General features: G+C 43.4%; 1 protein-coding gene across 4 annotated transcripts in view; it reads right to left on the bottom strand.

Annotated features, from left to right (window-relative positions):
• Positions 1–2,854: 2,854 nt before the first annotated feature.
• LOC115192289 (dnaJ homolog subfamily C member 5) overlaps positions 2,855–21,807 on the bottom strand; it is a 31,288-nt gene continuing 12,335 nt past the window's right edge. The window contains exons 2-7 of one of the 4 annotated variants that reach the window (XM_029750624.1): positions 13,847–14,001; positions 12,897–13,110; positions 11,830–11,986; positions 10,162–10,385; positions 7,833–7,872; positions 5,511–5,594 (exon numbers count right to left, since the gene is read on the bottom strand). In XM_029750624.1, coding sequence (XP_029606484.1) covers positions 10,165–10,385; positions 11,830–11,986; positions 12,897–13,110; positions 13,847–13,992 — 738 coding nt within the window. In that variant the 5' untranslated portion in view covers positions 13,993–14,001 and the 3' untranslated portion in view covers positions 5,511–5,594; positions 7,833–7,872; positions 10,162–10,164. Of the gene's footprint in view, positions 5,595–7,832; positions 7,873–10,161; positions 10,386–11,829; positions 11,987–12,896; positions 13,111–13,846; positions 14,002–21,807 lie in introns of all 4 variants that reach the window. The other 3 variants (XM_029750633.1, XM_029750616.1, XM_029750641.1) reach the window with 3 other exon arrangements.

The following is a 21,807-nucleotide window of genomic DNA, read 5'->3' as shown; positions in this document are numbered from 1 at the left end:
CTGTGAACAGACATACTTTGTTTGGTTCATGGAGAGCCATTCCTTATATAAACTCAGCAAAAAAAGAAACGGCCCTTTTTCAGGACCCTGTCTTTCAAAGATAAAATCCAAATAACTTCACAGATCTTCATTGTAAAGGGTTTAAACAGTTTCCCATGCTTGTTCAATGAACCATAAACAATTAATGAACATGCACCTGTGGAACGGTTGTTAAGAGACTAACAGCTTACATACGGTAGGCAATTAAGGTCACAGTTATGAAAACTTAGGACACTAAAGAGGCCTTTCTACTGACTCTGAAAAACACCAAAGGAAAGATGTCCCTGCTCATCTGCGTGAACGTGCCTTAGGCATGCTTCAAGGAGGCATGAGGACTGCAGATGTGGCCAGGGCAATAAATTGCAATGTCTGTACTGTGAGACGCCTAAGACAGCGCTACAGGGAGACAGGACGGACAGCTGATTGTCCTCGCAGTGGCAGACCACGTGTAACAACACCTGCACAGGATCGGTACATCTGAAAATCACCTGTGGGACAGGTACAGGATGGCAACAACAACTGCCCGAGTTACACCAGGAACGCACAATCCCTCCATCAGTGCTCAGTCTGTCCGCAATAGGCTGAGAGAGGCTGGACTGAGGGCTTGTAGGCCTGTTGTAAGGCAGGCAATCACCAGACATCACTGGTAACAACGTCGCCTATGGGCACGAACCCACCATCGCTGGACCAGACAGGACTGGCAAAAAGTGCTCTTCACTGACGAGTCGCGGTTTTGTCTCACCAGGGGTGATTGTCAGATTTGCGTTTATCGTCGAAGGAATGAGCGTTACACCGAGGTCTGCACTCTGGAGCGGCATAGATTTGGAGGTGGAAGGTCCGTCATGGTCTGGGGCGATGTGTCACAGCATCATCAGACTGAGCTTGTTGTCATTGCAGGCAATCTCAACGCTGTGTGTTACAGGGAAGACATCCTCCTCCCTCATGCGGTACCCTTCCTACAGGCTCATCCTGACATGACCCTCCAGCATGACAATACCACCAGCCATACTGTTCTTTCTGTGTGTGATTCAAGGGTGATGCAATTTTTACTATTTTTTACTATTTCCTACATTCTAGAATAATAGTGAAGACATCAAAACTATGAAATAACACATATGGAATCATGTAGTAACCCAAAAAGTGTTAAATAAATCAAAAATATATTTTACATTCTTCAAAATAGCCACCCTTTGCCTTGATGACAGCTTTGCACACTTTGGCATTCTCTCAACCAGCTTCATGAGGTAGTCACCTGGAATGCATTTCAATTAACAGGTGTGCCTTGTTGAAAGTTAATTTGTGGAATTTCTTTCCTTCTTAATGCGTTTGAGCCAATCAGTTGTGTTGTGACAAAGTAGAGTATTTGGTAAAAGACCAAGTCCATATTATGTGAAGAACAGCTTAAATAAGCAAAGAGAAACAACAGTCCATCATTACTTTAAGACATGGTCAGTCGAAAAATGTCAAGAGCTTTGAAAGTTTCTTCAAGTGTAGTCGCAACAACCATCAAGCGCTATGATGAAACTGGCTTTCATGAGGACTGCCACAGGAAAGGAAGACCCAGAGTTACCTCTGCTGCAGAGGATAAGTTCATTAGCGTTAACTGCACCTCAGATTGCAGTCCAAATAAATCCTTCACAGAGTTCAAGTAACAGACACATCTCAACATCAACTGTTCAGAGGAGACTGCGTGAATCAGGCCTTAATGGTTGAATTTCTGCAAAGAAACCACTACTAAATCGTAGCCTAGCGGTTAGAGCGTTGGGCCAGTAACCGAAAGGTGGCTTGATCGAATCCCTGAGCTGATCTGTTGTTCTGCTCCTGAAGAAGGCACTGTTCCCCGGTAGACTGTCATTCTAAATAACAATGTGTTCTTAACTGACTTACCTAGTTAAATAAAATAAAAAATAAAGGACACCAATAAGAAGACTAGCTTGGGCTAAGAAACTTGAGCGTTGGACATTAGACCGGTGGAAATATGTCTGATGAGTCTAAATTTGAGATTTTTGGTTCCAACCGCCGTGTCTTTGTGAGACGCAGAGTAGGTCTCATGTGTGGTTCCCACCGTGAAGCATGGAGGTGGTGTGATGGTGCTTTGCTGGTGACACTGTCAGTGATATATTTAGAATTCAAGGCACACTTAACCGGCATGGCTACCACAGCATTCTGCAGCAATACACCATCCCATCTGGTTTGCGCTTAGTGGGACTATCATTTGTTTTTCAACAGGACAATGACCCAACCCACCTCCAGGCTGTGTAAGGGCTATTTGACCAAGAAGGAGTGATGAAGTGCTGCATCAGATGACCTGTCCTCCAATATCAACCAACCTCAACCCAATTACGATGGTTTGGGATGAGTTGGACCGCAGAATGAAGGAAAAGCATCCAACAAGTGTTCAGCATGTGAGAACTCCTTCAAGACTGTTGGAAAAGCATTCCAGGTGAAGCAGGTTGAGAGAATGCCAAGAGTGTGCAAAGCTGTCATCAAGGCAAAGGGTGGCTACTTTGAAGAATCTCAAATATATTTTGATTAACACTTTTTGGGTTACTACATGATTCCATTTGTGTTATTTCATAGTTTGTCTTCACTATTATTCTACAATGTAGAAAATAGTAAAATCATATAAAACCCTTGAGTAGGTGTGTCCAAACCTTTGACTGGTAATATGTGTGTATAAATAAATAAATAAATAAAAACACTCTAGGAAGAGTAGCTGCTGCTTTCGCAACAGCTAATGGAGATCCTAATAAAATAGCAACCATTCTCAGTGTTGAGGATTCAGAGTCCACAGTGACACACACAGAAGACATTGTACAAATCCCCCTTCTTTTAATTTTGATTTCATTATATAAATACACATTTACAGATCATTTTTGTCCATGAGACATGATGAAGAATGAATGACAATGAAAACATCGACAAAACTACAATCAATCATTTCAGTGGTAGTCCTAATATTACCGTGTCCTATTAAGAGAGATGAGATGGAGACATCATTGCCCCCTACACTCAGGGCAGACAGATACACACTGCCTGTCTGTCTGCTACTGTAGACCAGAGCCATAGTGGCCTAGCCAGTTAGGACAGCCTGCCTACCTCTGTCAACCAGTTGCCCAGCCCCCTGGGAGGACCATGTTGGCTAGTCTAGGGTTCTCTTCCCAACTGTCAACTTTTTTATTTTTAAAACAGCTCTTTCAGTTTGACATAAATAAAAAATAGACAATGTACACTATGTATATGAGGTTGATTCTTAAAACATTTTCCATTCAACAAAGATTCTCAAAACAATGTTATTACAATGTTATTTGCATGTGACACACATAGTGATTATTATTTACAGCAGATAAGGATCACCAGAATAAATAAAAGGTATTTCTCCTCTCTGAGCCCTGGGGCTAGATACTGCACTGTTATGTTGAAATGCATCCCATTTACTATGGTTTTCGAAAATGCATAACCAACAGACTGAAAAAAAAAAAATCAGGAGGGTTTTGGCTATTAACTTAGTGAAATGAAGGGGAGAAAAAGTGCCATAAATTCCAGTAAGAAATTGAAGCTACTGATAAATCATTTCTATGAAAACTCAGGAGAAAAAACATCCAAAGCTACAAAACGCTTGACATCATTTGATGACATGATTTTAGTTTAGTCTAACTTTAGGGTTGTTCTTCAGCCAATACACAAGGTGGTTAACACCATGTACCAGTCCCTCTTTAGGAAACAGAATGCCCTTTTCAAATGACAAACCAAAGAAACTGGGAGGGGATGACTGACTGCCCACAGCACTAGATGAACAAACCAAAGGACTTTGTACAATGCTCTACACACCCCCACCCACCACTGGGACTGACTGACTCGCAGTGGCACCCATTCGCTTCACTTTTTCACTACTCTGATTACAGTACATTTGAGAAAGCGCCGACTCCGCACCCCCAGGGTCATAAAGAGAGCTGCACTGAAGTACAAACAGCTGGTTGTGTGATCTGTACAGACCCTAACCCTGCTATGTGACATTGCATCATCTCGTCACTGAGAGACCGTACTGTAGAAAGGAGTGAACGGGAAGACTAATGCCTAGTTGGAAATAGTAGACATGTGCATCTTTAGCCCATAAAATACTCAACATGGCTCAGTCCACCAAAACCCCATGGAAAACACCCTGGTGTGGTATTTCTTAAAAGTCAAATCAACATGTGAAAAGTCTCAAAATTATTGGTGATGGGATCTCTCTGTAGGCAGTACAGAGAACGCAATTGTCACTCTAGAATGTGGCAGAGTGCACTTAGTGGCTGGGTCAAACACAGATCCCTACAGTACATACCACCTGTATCTCCATGTTACAACATCAGACTATGAGAACGCAAAGCAAAACCACCATTTGAGATGGGAGAGGTTTGATAAGTAGTTGGGTTGCAGTCAGCTAGCTGTTTCCATCCGTCAGTTCCAGCGAATACAGAGAGAAGTGTGCTGACTGTTTCAGTAAGCAGTGCTGGTTGGCTGGACCCATACCATAGCTGACAGTCCATCAGAAATGATCATTTACCCAATTCACAGGTTTCAAAAGTGCATAGTAGACCCAAATGCACACCTCAATGGTTGGCTCTAGTGGCATGAGGAGAAACTGGTGGCTACTGAATGCATGGAGCTAGTGGCATGTAGTTTGGCTTTGGTCTAACATAATTGTGACATCAATTAGCAATTAAATAAAGCAGTCAACACATTTTTCTGTTAAAAATGCTGAATTTTTTCACAGCACATTTTCACTGTTCTCGAATGTCAGCCCCACTTTTGGGTCTCATTCAGGTGGAGGTGGAGACCCTTGGTTGTGCAGCATTCGGTAAGTGCACCTGGCTGGAGCTGGGGGTATCGCTGACAGGGGTAAGATGGTGGTGGTGGCTGTAGTAGAGGGGTATGTATGTGCCAGTGTTGTACAGTAGGGGCATGCAGACCAAACTTAACACATGCACATCCTCTGATCCATGCTTTAGTCTCCGGGAGGTCGAAGGTTCGAGTCAGGTTATTTAAAACCCAAAACTCAGACTGAACTTGAAGAGTCTCCAATCCCAGAGCTCTGACCGAGACGAGAGTCCAAGAGGGAGAAAGAGAGCAGGGGAGGGGGGGATAGACGAGGGAGGATTGAAACAGAGGGACAAAATGAAGGAGTAATAGGAGAGAGTTTGTTCTAATCCTCAGTTTGGTAGATAGACATGTATATATATATCAAGTCATAAGGAGTCCTGGTCTCTTGGCAGCGTGCCGCTCATGTCCATTTGGTTGGACCTTTGCCACAGTATGGGGGGTTGACTGGCTGGCTGGTTGACTGGCACTGGTGAGTCCTGGCTGTGGTGACAGCTGGCCTGGCTGGCTGCTCCAGGGTGGGGCCCTCGAGGGGGCCGTGCCCACCTGAGGGGAGGGCTCCAGCGGGTAGACGGGGCTGGGAGGGGAGGGTCACTGCTGGGGCTTGGAGGTGGGCTGGCTGGCTGCAGGCTGGGAGGTCTCTGGAACCTCGACGGTGATAGAATGCGGCTGGATCACAATAGGGGCACGCGGACCTGCAGGAAGACATGGGACTGGGTCAGATTCACTAGAAAAAAAAAAATAACCCTCAATTTAGAAAAGGACAGTTGATACAGTGCCTTCAGAAAGTATTCATACCGCATGACTTACTCCACATTGTTATTTTACAGCCTGAATTCAAAATGGATTAGATTGTTTCTCCCCCCCCTCACCCATCTCCACACAATACCCCATAATGAAAACATGTTTAGACATCTTGGCAAATTTATTGAAAATGAAATACAGAAATATCTCATTTACATAAGTATTCACACCCCTGAGTCAATACCTTGTAGAAGCACTTTTGGCAGGATTACAGCTGTGAGTCTTTCTGAGTAAGTCTAAGAGCTTTCCACACCTGGATTGTGCAACATTTGCCCATGATTATTTTAAAAATGCTTCAAGCTCTGTCAAATTGGTTGTTGATCATTACTAGACAACCATTTTCAGATCTTGACATAGATTTTCAAGTAGATTTAAGTGAAAACTAACTTGGCCACTCAGGAACATTCACTGACTTCTTGGTAAGCAACTCCAGTGTAGATTTGGCCTTGTGTTTTAGGTTATTGTCCTGCTGAAAGGTGAATTAATCTCCCAGTGTCTGGTGGAAAGCAGACAACCAGGTTTTCCTCTAGGATTTTTCCTGTGCTTAGCTCCATTCTGTTTATTATTTTCTTATATCACAGCCATTAAACTCTAACTGTAATAAAGTCACCATTGGCCTCATGGTGAAAGCTCTAAGTCGTTTCCTTCCTCTCCAGCAACTGAGTTAGGAAGGACGCCTGTATCTTTGTAGTGAAGTGTAATTAATAACTACCAAAGGGATATTTTTGTGTGTGCTTTTTATTTTATTTTTACCCATCTACCAATAGGTGCCCTTCTTTGCGAGGCATTGGAAAACCTCCCTGGTCTTTGTGGTTGAATCTGTGTTTGAAATTCACTGCTCGACTGAGGGACCTTACAGATCATTTTGTGTGGGGTATGTAGATGTAGTCATTCAAAAACTATTATTGCACACAGTCCATGTAACGCATTATGTGAATTGTTAAGCAAATTTCTACTCCTAAACTTATTTGGCTTGCCATAAGAAAGGGGTTGAATACTTATCGACTCAAGACATTTCAGATTTCCATTTTTAATTAATTTGTAAAAATTCCAATAAACATAATTACACTTTGATATTATGGGGTATTGTCAACTGCCAGTGACAAAAAACATCTAAATGTAATGCATTTTAAATTTAGCCTATAACACAACAAAATGTGAGGGGTGTGAATACTTTCTGAAAGCGCTGTATGTTAGCTATATGCCCCACTCTATACAAATTGAGTGAGTAAAGGACTATACTACATATCCTGTAAAATAATTATATTGTTTGTATAATACTAAAAGGTCAAATCCTGAAGTCAAATGAACAACCAACAGGCATGTACAGACAGGTAACAACAATGATCACAATCACTTTCAAACGTCAATGACAATGACTTTGTAAACATCAAATTACATATCAGGGTTCTGTAGATTTAGGCTAATGACATGATGCCAATGAGAAATCAAACAGGAATATCAGTACAGGTTGTGGTTCATGCAGACTGTAAAAGCCAAAGGTCTGTGACAACAGTAAAACTTCCTCTCAGAACAATAAAGCAGCTAGGCTGAGGCTACAAGGGCAAAGCCTTGGCTGCCAGGTACACACAGACAGGTACACACAGAGTATTTACTAGCTGGATCTACACAACAGCTCTGTAAACCCTGTTGACTGGAAGCTTCCAATCCTCATCTAGCTTTGCAGCAATAAATCCTGTTATCAAAACAGTGACCTCTTCTGAAATACAGAGATCAAAATCCAGCAAGTCATGTTTTATGATTATTGTTTTGTTAATGCACCGACTTATACGACTTTATCTTGTACTAGTTTGTCATGATTTAGGCTACTTTGAGTGAAAATGTTAAATAAAAAGTTCAAAATGTTTGCAAGTAACAGCCTGTTGCATCTCAGATACAATTGACAAGGGAATGTATTATTAGTGGAAGGCATGACCTCAAGTTGGGCCCAAGTTTTATTGTCCTCAGGTGTAACCTGCCCTGAAGTGTTGAAACTCCACAAGGGTCATGTTCAGTAGGTGGAAAAAGTTTTGAAACAAGGAAGTGCTACCTGAGCGTGTTTTCCGTTGCAAAACGTTTTGCTACGGCGCGCCCTACTGAACATGACCAAGTGTGTATCAGGAACCTACCTGCCCTCCCCTGGCGAGGCTCATCCACACTGTCACTGTCCTTATAGAGGACACCATCCAAAACGCAGCATAGAGGGAGAGCACAGAGCACTGCTTTGAAAGCACTTCTACTATTAGTGTTAGACTACTGCCCTTACTATATCAGATTACAGTATAATGCAATGATAGTAATGATTCACTACTATCCCAACATTATATAGCCATTGTCTCAAAGCCTCAAGCTATCACTCTGGTATTGCTAAAGAGAGAACCATAGACTCACACGTCAACAGGCGTCATGGTGTTGAACAAACAGACCACTAACAGAGAGAGGACGGTGCTGAGGAAGTAGGTGTGAGGTGAGATGACAAAAACATATGGCTGGATGTGACAGGACAGCGGTGGTCCGTCTAGATCTAGGGGGCATTGGTCTCAAGAGTTCACTGGACACACCTGTACCTAGTCCCTACCACTTCCACAGGTGACAGTGGAACCCCACAAAAAAAAACTTTCAAAATAGATCCTGATAGTGCCCAGTGGGTATCATGGAATATTGCAGACTATCTAGGAACTCTATGCCCTGTCTTTCATGGAAACACTACTAATGTTCTTAACCTAGTGGTTGGCACCTGACTGACATACTAGAATGTTCTGTAATTCCCTGGGAGTTAGCCTACAGCCTGTAGGTTAATGAAGGCATGCCCTGTGAGGTTACTGTTTCAACCCTGCTTCAGTGACTGTCGCCTCCGCCGCCACGGTCAGTCTGTCGCCGCCACGGTCACGGTCAGTCTGTCGCCTCCACGGTCACGGTCAGTCTGTCGCCTCCACGGTCACGGTCAGTCTGTCGCCTCCACGGTCACGGTCAGTCTGTCGCCTCCACGGTCACGGTCAGTCTGTCGCCTCCACGGTCACGGTCAGTCTGTCGCCTCCACGGTCACGGTCAGTCTGTCGCCTCCACGGTCACGGTCAGTCTGTCGCCTCCACGGTCACGGTCAGTCTGTCGCCTCCACGGTCACGGTCAGTCTGTCGCCTCCACGGTCACGGTCAGTCTGTCGCCTCCACGGTCACGGTCAGTCTGTCGCCTCCACGGTCACGGTCAGTCTGTCGCCTCCACGGTCACGGTCAGTCTGTCGCCTCCACGGTCACGGTCAGTCTGTCACGGTCAGTCTGTCGCCTCCACCGCCACGGTCAGTCTGTCGCCTCCACCGCCACGGTCAGTCTGTCGCCTCCACGGTCAGTCTGTCGCCTCCACCACCACGGTCAGTCTATCGCCTCCACCACCATGAAGGGAGAGCATGAATCAGAGAAATATAATGAATCATTATAGTTCTATGGTACAGTCTGAATACTGTGCCAACACTGTAGCTGCTGAACCCACACTGGACTGGCTCAGCCAAGCGGTCAGCTACCTCTACGTCAGGCCCCAGGGGGATCACAGGGTTGGGACTGTGCTTTTAGAACATGGCTCTCTGTCCTGCACATACCCACAGGCTAGGTTTTCAACTAACCAGCCTGACATTTCATTGATGTTTCATATAAATAGACTGCTACTGTTGATTGAAGGCAGCTAACGTGTTGTGGGTTGAGTGAGTACTTGGCTGCTGTGGGGCCCTGTGTTTCCTACGGGCTGGATTCAATCCGTATGGTGGAATTGAAGGTCATTTCTGATTGAGCCAACATATGCAGCGTTTAACGTGAACGCAGTCTCCTCGCGGAAAATGCCTTATAGCTCCATTTAAATGTAAAGGCAATGTTCCCGCAGAGACTGCATTCACGTTAAAATGTCTAAATCAATCACAAATGACCTTTACATTTTAACGCGGATCTTCCGGATTGAATCCAGCCCTAAGTGCCACTGTGTTCTTGCTGTTAAGGTAATGGGATACTGGGCAGAGATTAGGCTATATCTAATTACCATTTACTAGGCCTAATTAATAAAGAGATGACATTCACTTTATAACCAAGGCAGCAAATAGTTACTGCAGATACATTCATGATGGACCAAACACAATCAAAATACTTAGCAATCAATTCACTGAAATGATTGTTATGAAACGGTTGCAGAGACATTATATACACAAGGCAAGCTCACGTGGCCATGCTGAAAATATTTTAAAGTAACAGCCATGACATCATGCAACATTGACAGGCAAACAGAATGGGTGGTTAGTGAGCCAGTCGAACTACCAAACAGCAGAACATGGTAAAGGCACCATGTGTCACTACAAACTAATACAGTACGGTGAAACGGGTTGGTCTGGGGCGTAACGGATGGACAACACCATGCAGATGGGATGAGTACAGCCAGTACATCAGGCAGACGGGGGGGGGGGGGGGGGGGGGGGCTTACGAGTCATTTAGACTCCGGCAGCGTTTCGCCTGGGTTCTCAGCAGCCACTGGACTGGTCGGGTTGTCACCTACTGGACTGGCAGGGCCTAGGCTGACGGCAGGGCCTAGGCTGATGGCAGGGCCTAGGCTGATGGCAGGGCCTAGGCTGATGCTCTCAGCCACAGGGCTCGATACAGCTATAGGTACAGCTACAGGTATGGGCTGGACAATGATTACCGTGTCACCTGGTAGATCAAAACACAAAACGTACAGAAACACCACTCTGTCAGAACGAGATGAACCTGTTCTGCTCATTGGGCCAGAGTATACTGATGTGTCATCCCCATACTGCCCTGGGGTTGTTAGCTTGTCATGTCCTGTTTAGCGTTCAGGTACTATAAATGAAGCACAGTTCCTGGTTTTTTGTTAGATTATTCATGTCACCTAGGTATTCGCCTAAACATTCGAATATCTCTGAAACCAATAGTAAATTACAATGCATCATCATTTATACTGAAAGTCCTACTGGTGTGACAGCAATTTGGGCTTAGGGTCATGACTAAAGGGTCACCATGGTCTCAGATCACTCTGACAAGGCATTTAGAAGTCTAGTCCTTGGGACTGTCTGCTATTGAGTGATCTGAGTTCTCCTGCTGCCGTGTTAACAGGCAACATGAGTCAAGGAGCTCTGAGTCATGTCCTCAGACCAACCAGTCAAGGACACGACACAGGAGGCGGAGGCAGACAATACAGTCCTCAGATCTGAGGATGTGCTATTAATCTCCCTCCTGTCCCAGCCCCTGTCCCTCTTCTGACCTGCACTGAGGACCACTGATGGTAGAGGGTAAAACAAAGCTTGTTGAGTTTGAAATGTTGGAAGAAAAGAAACACTTGACATTTCTAACTGTTAAATGTGTACATGTTATTGTACACTACATCCATAGCTTTCACACAGAAAGCTGACCTGCAGAAATACCAAACAACATTTCATTAGCGTTTTGTATCCTTGTGGTAAAGGAGGATTGTGATACAAAGCACATTTCCTCTGTGATATGAGCCAGCAGTCTCTCATTCACAGTGTGTGTGAGCTATAAATACATGCACTTTTAGCTGTTCTGCTTCATTAAGGTAATCTATGGGCTAGCCTTCAGCCTCAACCTCCAGAGCAGGATCAGGTGCTGTAGACCGGGAGTTCTGCCTAACAGAGCTAGACACAGACGCTTCTCTCCCCCCCCCCCCCCCCATCTCTGTTTGGTAGCTCTGGCCCCATCTGTGCTCTGCAGTTTCCCTGCCTCTCCTCCCTCTAATCTCCTTCTCGCCGGCTCCTATGCTCTGAAAGGAAGTGACAGCGTTAATTCAGGCTGAAAAACCGACATCTGCGAGGCTGCCTGCCGCTGAGGTACAGTGGAGGGGCCAAGGACTCAGGAGAAGGGCCAACACAGAAGGACAGGGACCGAGGGGCATACTGCATTTAATCGGCTACCCTCCCCATGACCTCTAGTCCAACTATAGCATAGAGTCTATACTATACATGCATGTGCAGCACCACGCTCTCAGTCCCCAGCCCACCTACTGGTGCCCCAAACATTCTCCCTTAGACTACCCACCATCAAACCAAAATCCCCCCTCCACTCTCATACCCGTATCCTACCCCCCTCCCATAATGCCCCCTTCCCAGCGTGCTCTCACCTCCGTCCGTCTCAGCTTTGATCTGGGCCTCCAGGTCCTCTGGGTCCACATACTGGTAGTGATCATCGTCCTCCGGCGGCTTGCACTTCCCGCAGCAGAAACAGCAACAGCAGCAGCAACAGCAGCAGGAGAATACGGTGCAGCACACGGCCATGGTCTGCAGCAAAAGGACAAACACACAGCAGTCAGTCAGGACAGCCACCCGCCGTCATCCTGCTCCCATGAGAACCTCTACATATCTGGCCTCAGATCTACAGGGTGGCCCAGTGAGAGAAGCTAGTGGATGCTAGCAACAGAGACCTCCTGGCTCAGGCAGTGGCTTTGCCCTCAGGGTTCTCTGCTTTTCAATGCTACATATCTAATGTAATATGTGTGGTGCTCTTAATAATCCTATTGCACTGTGCTTTCTAGGGTAGAAATAAGTGCAGCGGTTTTGTTTCTCCCTGTAATTTCCTGTACTTTGTATTTTTCTTTGTAGATAAAAGCAGAGTGAGGTTTGTGAGACAGTCACTGGATCGTCCCCTCTGCATCTCAACCACTCTACTTACTGTACTCTACTCAGCATCAAAGGCCTCACATCTCAGAGTGACGGAGCACAACTACACACAACACAGTTCTAAATAAAGACTGCTTTGAACCTGACGCCACCTGTCTAACTGACAAACAGAAAAAAACACAGTACACTGACACCTTTCAAAGTAATAATACACTTCCACTCAAGTCTTGAACTAATAGACTGTCAATGCACTCCCACCACAAGATAGAAGGGTGTCTAATGAATGGGGTAGACACAGTACTAGACAGTCTCGCCATAGTAATGTCTAATACAATGTGAGGAGTGTGTGAGTGACGTGGCTGTAAAAGCAATCCAGTCAGTACGTCATCAGACAGAGAGACAGTAGGCTGGGACTCAGGACGGGTTAATCCCCCCATTGTCAGAGGCTACTGCAGTCCTGACTACACCCTGGATAACCTGTCCACAGGGTCATGGTCACCTGAGTACTCAATCTATCAACCTGTTAGACTAAAAGGTGGTTTTAGAGGGGTTATGAGGTATTCTCTCTCACCTTAAACCACCACTTGGACATGAGGAAGTAGTATTTGACGCTCTCCTCTCCAAACTGTTCAGACACGTAGAGACCCATGGAGCCGTACTCGTCATAGATCCTCCTCTTGCCGTCATCGTTCAGGATGGAGTTGGCGTTGTTGATCTCTTTAAACTTATCTGCAGCCTCCGGGTTGTCTGGGTTCTTGTCTGGGTGGTACTTCAATGCTAGTTTCCTGTAAATGGATGAATGGACAGATGGATGAATTCATTAATCTTAGTCCACGCCGTCACATATCAATTATACGAAACTCAATCCTATAAAGAGCTTAAAACTCATTAAAAGTCCATTCTTCTGTATCTGATGGACCAATTCATTGGGAAATGGAGAAACATGCTTACCAGTTATGAGGCTATAACAACCAGAGACAGCCTGAGTATTGTCGGTCCCCCCCCACGGGATGTCCTGGATCCACAGGACATTCCGTGGTCATTTTTATGGTGGTGTGCAACTCGCAAGATAATTACAAGATTGAAACGACCAGAGGGGGACTGTCATGACTCTCGCTCCTGGGTGAGAATCAAAGATGGCAGCAGTTGCAGCAGCAGCCCCCGTCATGCTTTGTTAGTCAACTAGGGACTTTACATTGCATTATGTTAGTAATCAATATAATCTATACTGTGTGTATTTCTGTTAGATTATTATTATTTCTGTGCGGTCAATGACATTCAGAATGAGACTGATATGAGGTAATAATTAATAATTGACTGTTATTGAGGTAAGAGATATTTATATCTTTAGAGTTTAAGTCGGGAGATAGCAACTCGTTAAATAACTTTTCCCATGGTGCCCCAAGACTGCTAATGAGTTAATTGTTACGTGATTAATTTAATCACGTAATAATTAAACAGTTAATTTGATCAAATAACAGTCATCACATTAATGGTAGTCACTCCACGACAGTATGTTACCTGTAAGCTCTCTTGATGTCATCAGCGGAAGCTCCTTTCTCCAGGCCTAGCACCTTGTACAGGCTTTCCCCTGTGGTGGACATCTTCCTCTGGGGGCCTGGCCGATTTGGCTCTGCTGTGCCTGGTCCTGCGCCTGCCGTGGCCATGGCTGAAGTCTGGCAAGATACACACACAGTCACACAGGAGGTTAGCACTGAGTCACACACAGGTGGTGTGGCACTGAGTATGTTGTCACTGCAGCAAGAGACATACACCCTGAAGTATTTAAAAGACCTGTTCTTAAATCTTAATCTTAAAATTGTTTTTCACAACGAGTAACTACGTGTGTATAAGGGCTGATTCCAAATAGTCGACTGGTCGATTATTTAGTCGATAGTCTGTTGGCCAACAGATTTTTGTGTGTCAAGCAGTCCCAGCATATACAGTGCCTTTGGAAAGTATGCAGACCCCTTGACTTTTTCCACATTTTATTACATTACAGCCTTATTCTAATACATTTTTTTTTTTTAAATTACATTTGCAAAAATGTTTAAAATCCTGTTTTCACTTAGTCATTATGGAGTATTGTGTGTAGATTGATGAGGAAAAAAATGTAATGTAATCCATTTTAGAAGGCTGTAACGAATGCCCTGTATGTAAAAGGTTGGGCCTACACAAAACCCCTACAGATCATTTACAACCACAATACACTATTGACAAGTAGGCCTAGCACAGATTCATTTGGGATTAAGCTCCAAGACTGAGTAGTAAAGTGCAGCAGCATGGCAAACATGAATAATGAAATACATAAACTGTAGAGCCTCTATCTGAAATCCATTTGATTAAAACAAAGCCTAACAGAAGGCAGCAGTGAAACTCTCAACACCCCACAGAACACCACATTCTGCGGAGCAGAACATTAGCCCTGCTGTGGCACACACACCACATTCAGCCACGCACACGGTGACTACTAATGCCCTGGGAGGCTTGAGCTAAAGGCGATTACATTTTGCTGATCTCACACAGATCAACATGGGGCAATCTTAGACTGGCTGTGGCCTGGTGAGACTTCCCTGAACAGCCAGCACAGCCCAGAGACAGGCAGGGAGAGGCTTAGGAGGTGGTTTGGGTTGGGGGGAACCTTTTTCTATAGGTTGTTGTGAGGGGAAACAGTAAATGGTGGCACAAGGCTACAAGCAATAGCAGACTAGCAGCAAACTAAGCTTACCCCATTGATTCCCTTAAAGCTGGTGGTGCCCCAACACTGAAAAAGCGGTCTGTTTGTAATCACCTTTGTTCTACATTGGAACTGGTCAGTAGCCAAGTCAAGGGTTTCCAACTGCTTAACAACAACCACACTTCCAAAGCTTGGATAACCAGAGACATTTAGCCAGCAAAGCTTGTTTCCATGAATTACCTCTGCTATCTGGCCTGTCTGTAGGCCATTCACTAAAGCTGCAGCTCCAATGTTCCACTGGCTCAGGTCCGGCCTCAACTCTAATCAGTTAAAATGAAATCACTTGTGAACAGTCTGCCCATTTCTGTAGAGAAAGAGGACTTCACAATTACTTGTGTAAAGGGGGTAAAGGGACTCTGCATGAGGCATCCATCATGTCAAATAGGACCTACTGAAGCCCAGTGTTTCCTCTAGGATTTCTTTTCAGCAGCAGTGGCAGACTAAGCAGGGGGCTTCCTGCAGGGGTGTTGGGTGGGGGCTTCTTGCTTGGGGGCGGATGGGGTCTTCCTGGGGCATACATCTATACATTTACAGTGACGTCCACGATTGAAATGCATATGGGGCAAACACTGGAGGCCTAAGCTAAATGGTCTCCTGTGCATTGCAATAGGGTTGGGCGGTACCCAGATTTTCATACCGTCCTTCTCTCATCTCAGGATTTGCGGTATTACCGGTTAAATACACAAGTGGGCGCCAAGAAAAAGCCCAATCGGCATCTATTACCAGAATGCTGTCAAAATTAGCACAAGTAATAGTCAATTTCCATGGAGGCTGCTAAGCTAAATATGCTAACAAGCACAAACGGAAAAAAACTAATTGCAAAGACAGGCAATCCAGCTCATAAGTTACAGATAGGTAGGCGCTACCAAATGTCATTTTTGGTGAGTTTTGACTGTGAACTAGAGACATTGTGCAAATGAACAAGGCTTTGACGCATACTTGTCTGAAGGAAGAACAGTACCGTCTCTGGTGCAGCAAGTGTACATGCTGTGTCTGTGTGGAATCTGGAGTCGCTACGTGTGTCACAGCCGGCCGTGATCGGGAGATCCATGAGTCGGCGCACAATTGGCCCAGCGTCGTCCAGGTTAGGGGAGGGTTTGGCCGGCTGGGATTTCCTTGTACCACTACCAATTCGATATCACGAAATTAGGGAGAAAAATGGGTAAAAGTACCACAAAAAAAAGACAATTTTAAAAAGAAAACAAAAATACTAACACTATACAATGCCCGTCTCCTTATTAATTCAGCCACTTAGATAACGAACCCTAAGTGTAATTTGCTAGTTAACACAGAATTCTGCGTTTTTCACACAGAAAAATAAGAATGCGTAATAAATATCTAGCTGCGTTTTGTAAACGCAGATTTAAAATGCTTCTTACTGTAATTTCTGCTCAGCCTCAGACAATTTTTTTGCTTCAGTTGCACTTCACTCAGAATGCCAATTGGTGAATTCTCATCTATCAGCAGACAGCGCTCTGACTGATGTGGAGCTACTTTTCTCTGGTAAAAATGCACAATTAACTTTAAGCAAAACATTAATAAAATGTAGCTGGCTACATTCCTTCTATGGCAAACATTAGAAATACATTGGCCACATCCTTTTTGTTGTCACACGTGCTCCCTCTCCGGCCTCTGGGTCACCAGGCTGCTCGTTATTGCGCACACCTGTCACCATCGTTATGCGCACCTGCGCGTCGTAAGACTCAACTGGACTCCATCACTTCACTGATTACCTTTCATAAATATATATATATATATATATATATATATATATATATATATATATATATATATATATATATATATATATATATATATATATATCCATCCCTTTGGTTCATTCCCCAGGCATCATTGTTTCAGTTTCATGTCTGTGTGCTGTTAGTGTTTGTTTTGTATTATGTTCCGTTTATTTTATTAAAAACACTCACTCCCTGGACTTGCTTCCCGACTCTCAGAGCACATCATTACATTTGTATTGTAAGCTCATTTACTTGTGTGGCTGCCAGCCAAATAGCATTGCACTTCTGTTGTCTTCTGATGAAAATTAAGTCATTTTCTGTGAAGGAAAACTATAGTTGCACGTCCCTGATCACTCCATTGAAGAAAAAATAAAGTTACTTTCAATATTAAACACAACCCGTCAATACACAGCTGGAATCTCGTGCGCCCGTTCTCATTTTGTACCATTTACAAACAAACAGGCAAAAAGCTAGTTTAGCTTTAAAAACTTTTACCACACCGCCTCTCCTCTTTCTCAATATTTAATTTAACTGTACTGGAAATAAGAATATGTATAGGAATAGTGGGTAAGTAGTATTTTTTCCCCCGTTGTCTCTGTCTTTCAAATATATAACTCTTATTTGATTTTTGAATTTAATGTAATATCTTACTTTGTCTATAACTGTTCTGTACTTTGTACGTTTTATGTGGACCCCAGAATGAGTAGCTGCTGCATGTGCAGTAGCTAAAGGGGATCCTAATAAACTAAACTGTGACTCAGAACTATGCCAAGCCACTCCCATGGGCCTAGAAACTTGTAGAGGGGCCCAGCCCACAGACACCGCGTATTGTGGGCTGAGAGGAGAAAAACAACTAGGGGAGAAACCTGAAGACACCTTTCCAACAACACACAGTTCCCTAGAAAAGAAGTGACATGATTCGTGTTTGTTATGGTTATGCTTCTGTTGTGGTCATTACACTGTTTCTGGGTTATGAATGTAGGCCAGCAGGTAAGGCCAAGTTCTTTCCCTGTGTGTCCCACACTGGCATAAGTCAAACGTTGTGACTCAGAGTAAAATGTGTGCCTTCAGGCTAATTGTATTGGACTTCACCCTACTGTGCGTGACCTCACTGGTCACCCCCAAAGCCAATTCCTCCTTTCCTTCCAGTTCTCTGCTGCCAATGACTGGAACGAACTGCAAAAATTTCTGAAGCTGGAGACTCATATCTCCCTCACTAGCTTTAAGCACCAGCTGTCAGAGCAGCTCACAGATCACTGCACATAGCCCATCTGTAAACAGCCCATCTACCTACCTCATCCCCATACTGTATTTATTTATCTTGCTCCCCAGTATCTCTACTTGCACATTCATCTTCTGCACATCTACCATTCCAGTGTTTAATTGCTATATTGTAATTACTTCGCCACCATGGCCTATTTATTGCCTTAATTTGGGACAGACGTTCCGCTAGCGGAACGCCTCACCAATATCCAATGGTATAGAGTGGCGCGAATTACAAATACCTCAAAAATGCAAAAACTTCAATTTTTCAAACATATGACTATTTTACACCATTTTAAAGACAAGACTCTCCTTTATCTAACCACATTTTCCGATTTCAAAAAGGCTTTACAATGAAAGCAAAACATTAGATTATGTCAGGAGAGTACCCAGCCAGAAATAATCACACACCCATTTTTCAAGCTAGCATATATGTCACAAAAACCAAAACCACAGCTAAATGCAGCACTAACCTTTGATGATCTTCATCTGATGACACTCCTAGGACATTATGTTATACAATACATGCATGTTTTGTTCAATCAAGTTCATATTTATATCAAAAAACAGCTTTTTACATTAGCATGTGACGTTCAGAACTAGCATACCCACCGAAAACTTCCGGTGAATTTACTAAATTACTCACGATAAACGTTGACAAAAAACAATTATTTAAAGAATTATAGATACAGAACTCCTTTATGCAATCGCGGTGTCCGATTTTAAAAAAGCTTTTCGGTGAAAGCACATTTTGCAATATTCTGAGTAGATAGCCCGGCATCACAGGGCTAGCTATTTTGACACCCACCAAGTTTGGCACTCACCAAACTCAGATTTACTATAAGAAAAATTGGATTACCTTTGCTGTTCTTCGTCAGAATGCACTCCCAGGACTTCTACTTCAACAACCAATGTTGTTTTGGTTCCAAATAATCCATAGTTATAGCTCCGTTTTGTTTGCGTTCAAGACACTATCCGAAGGGTGCCGCGCCGGTGCATTTCGTGACAAAAAATGTCAAAATATTCCATTACCGTACTTCGAAGCATGTCAAACGCTGTTTAAAATCAATTTTATGCGATTTTTCTCGTAAAATAGCGATAATATTCCAACCGTATCCGTTCAAACAATAAGAAAATGGAGTCGTCACGCGCGCACCAGTGTCATTGTTCTCAGAAGTACCACTCACCAAAACCCCTACTGTTTTTCGCCCAGAGACTGCAGAGTTATCATTCAACGTTCTGGCGCCTTCTGAGAGCCTTAGAAAATGTCACATTACAGCAGAGATCCTGTATTTTCCAAGAAATGGTCAGACAGGGCACTTCCCATATAGAGTCTTCTCAGGTTTTGGCCTGCCATATGAGTTCTGTTATACTCAGACACCATTCAAACAGTTTTATAAACTTTAGGGTGTTTTCTATCCAAATCTACTAATTATATGCATATTCTAGTTTCTGGGCAGGAGTAATAACCAGATTAAAAATCGGGTACGTTTTTTTATCCGGCCGTGAAAATACTGCCCCCTATCCCAAACAGGTTAACTTACCTCATTTGCACTCACTGTATATAGACTGTTTTCTTTTGTTCTACTGTATGTTTTGTTTATTCCATGTGTAACTCTGTGTTGTGTGTCGAATTGCTACGCTTTATCTTGGCCAGGTCGCAGTTGCAAATGAGAACTTGTTCTCAACTAGCCTACCTGGTTAAATAAAGGTGAAATAAAACAATTTAAAGAGAGAGAGAGTAGACATGGCCTCTCAAAGTTAACACTTGATACTCAGGAGGATACCACCCTGCATCCCACTGCTGGCTTGCCTCTGAAGCTAAACAGGGTTGGTCACTGGATGGGAGACCAGATGCTGCTGGAAGTGGTGTTGGAGGGCCAGCAGGAGGCACAATTTCCTCCAGCCCCAAAAAGATGTCTTAATGCCCCAGGGTAGTGATAGGGGACATTGCCCTGTGTAGGGTGCCATATTTTGGATGGGACATTAAATGGGTGTCCCGACTCTGTGGTCACTAAAGATCCCATGGCACTTATCGTAAGACTAGGGGTGTGCTGGCTAAATTGTCAATCTGGGCCTCATACAGTCATGGCCATCTAATCATCCCCAACTTCCAATTGGCTCATTCATCCCTTCCCCTATTTTTTTTTAAAATGAAGACCTAAGCACTTCTAGCTGGGGAGTGGTTCAATGTCATTTCAGCAAGCCATGACACCCACCATCTCAGACTTGTGTGAAATATAATTTTACATTTATAGGATTCCAATAAATATAGTACCTAATATCTGATTTGGACCAAACTTTTTCTAACAACGTGTAAGACATGATGAATACAAAGGAATTGTCAAAAGCCACAAACCGGTTTTTGCTTCGTCATTATGGGGTATTGTGTGTAGATCGCTGAGGAAATAGTTTCATTTAATGCTGTAATGTAACAAAATGTGGAAAAAGTCAAGGGGTCTGAATACTTCCCGAAGGCACTGTATATTAGCATTTTCGCGCTTCATATACAAATCATCTAAGTAACATCAATCCATTTTTTATACTATATGATATATATTTTATATTTGGGGTACCATTTTTACCACATTGCTAGGATAAGCCTTTTCTATCCCGTGCACATGCAGGAAAGTGTAGGAGTGGGAGTAGGTGTGGGCTGATGTGGGTGGGCATCTATGTTAATAAATCCATGGAATATACACCATCTCAAAGAAATCCATTATTCATTCATTTTAAGCAGGTCCTAAGAAACATAAGACTAATACAATTTCTTTGATTTGAATTATTTCCAAAAGAACGCATATTTTGAGTTTATATGGCTGCACCATGCACATGAAATAAATAGTTAATTTGTTCATTAAAACAAGACAAACTTAGGCTACCCTGATCACATACAACACACATTTTATAGTAGACTAAGAATATATCGAAATTATAATACAAATAATAATTTTTCCCCACACAACTTGCTTCATGCCAACCGACATCATAAAAAAAGTGATATTTTGAAACAGAGCCCAAGGCAAGCCCATGCTTTTTTGATCCACGTCTCATCTCTTTCCTACCGTAACTCTGCTTCGTTAAGAAGCAGGCGTAGAGTATCTTCATCATGAGACCCATAGAAAATAATAGTAACATATATTTTCAAAAGCATTCACGTCTCGTGTTCATATTTCACAACCTCCACGGGCTTTTGAAGTTTCCTATACGCGAGCTCAGTAATAGGCCTAACTTGATTTACATTATTGCATGCTAAATGTTTCTGATCAGTGATAGATGTGCAAATGAATTGATCAGTTTCTTGATATGCCACACCTGTCAGGTGGATGGATTATCTTGGCAAAGGAGAAATGCTCATTAACTGCGATGTGAACAAATTTGTGCACAACATTTTAGAGAAATAAGCTTTTTGTGTTTAGGGAAAACTTCTGGGATCTTTTCTTTCAGCTCATGAAACCAAACTTTACATGTTTACATTTTTGTTCAGTGTACAAACAGTCTGTCAGAGATGGAAAGATCAAACAAATTTTCAGCACAGACACTAACACTATGTGACAGACAAAAATGCCTATTGTCAGTACTGGGCTAAATTAAGCATTTTGTATTTCTTTGCAATCCTCTTGTTTCTCACCGAAAGCTATTTTTGGCTGCCTTTTGCAAGTGTTTTGAGAGACGGATTTTGCCTCAAAGTACTTTTATTCTGACGTAGCTGTCATCTCAGGGACGACAGCTACTTCAGA

This window comes from Salmo trutta, chromosome 1, assembly GCF_901001165.1.
Source record: "Salmo trutta chromosome 1, fSalTru1.1, whole genome shotgun sequence".
NCBI lineage: Eukaryota > Metazoa > Chordata > Actinopteri > Salmoniformes > Salmonidae > Salmo > Salmo trutta.
The sequence above is the reverse complement of the archived record's forward strand: the minus strand, read 5'-3'. Positions and strand labels throughout refer to the sequence as shown.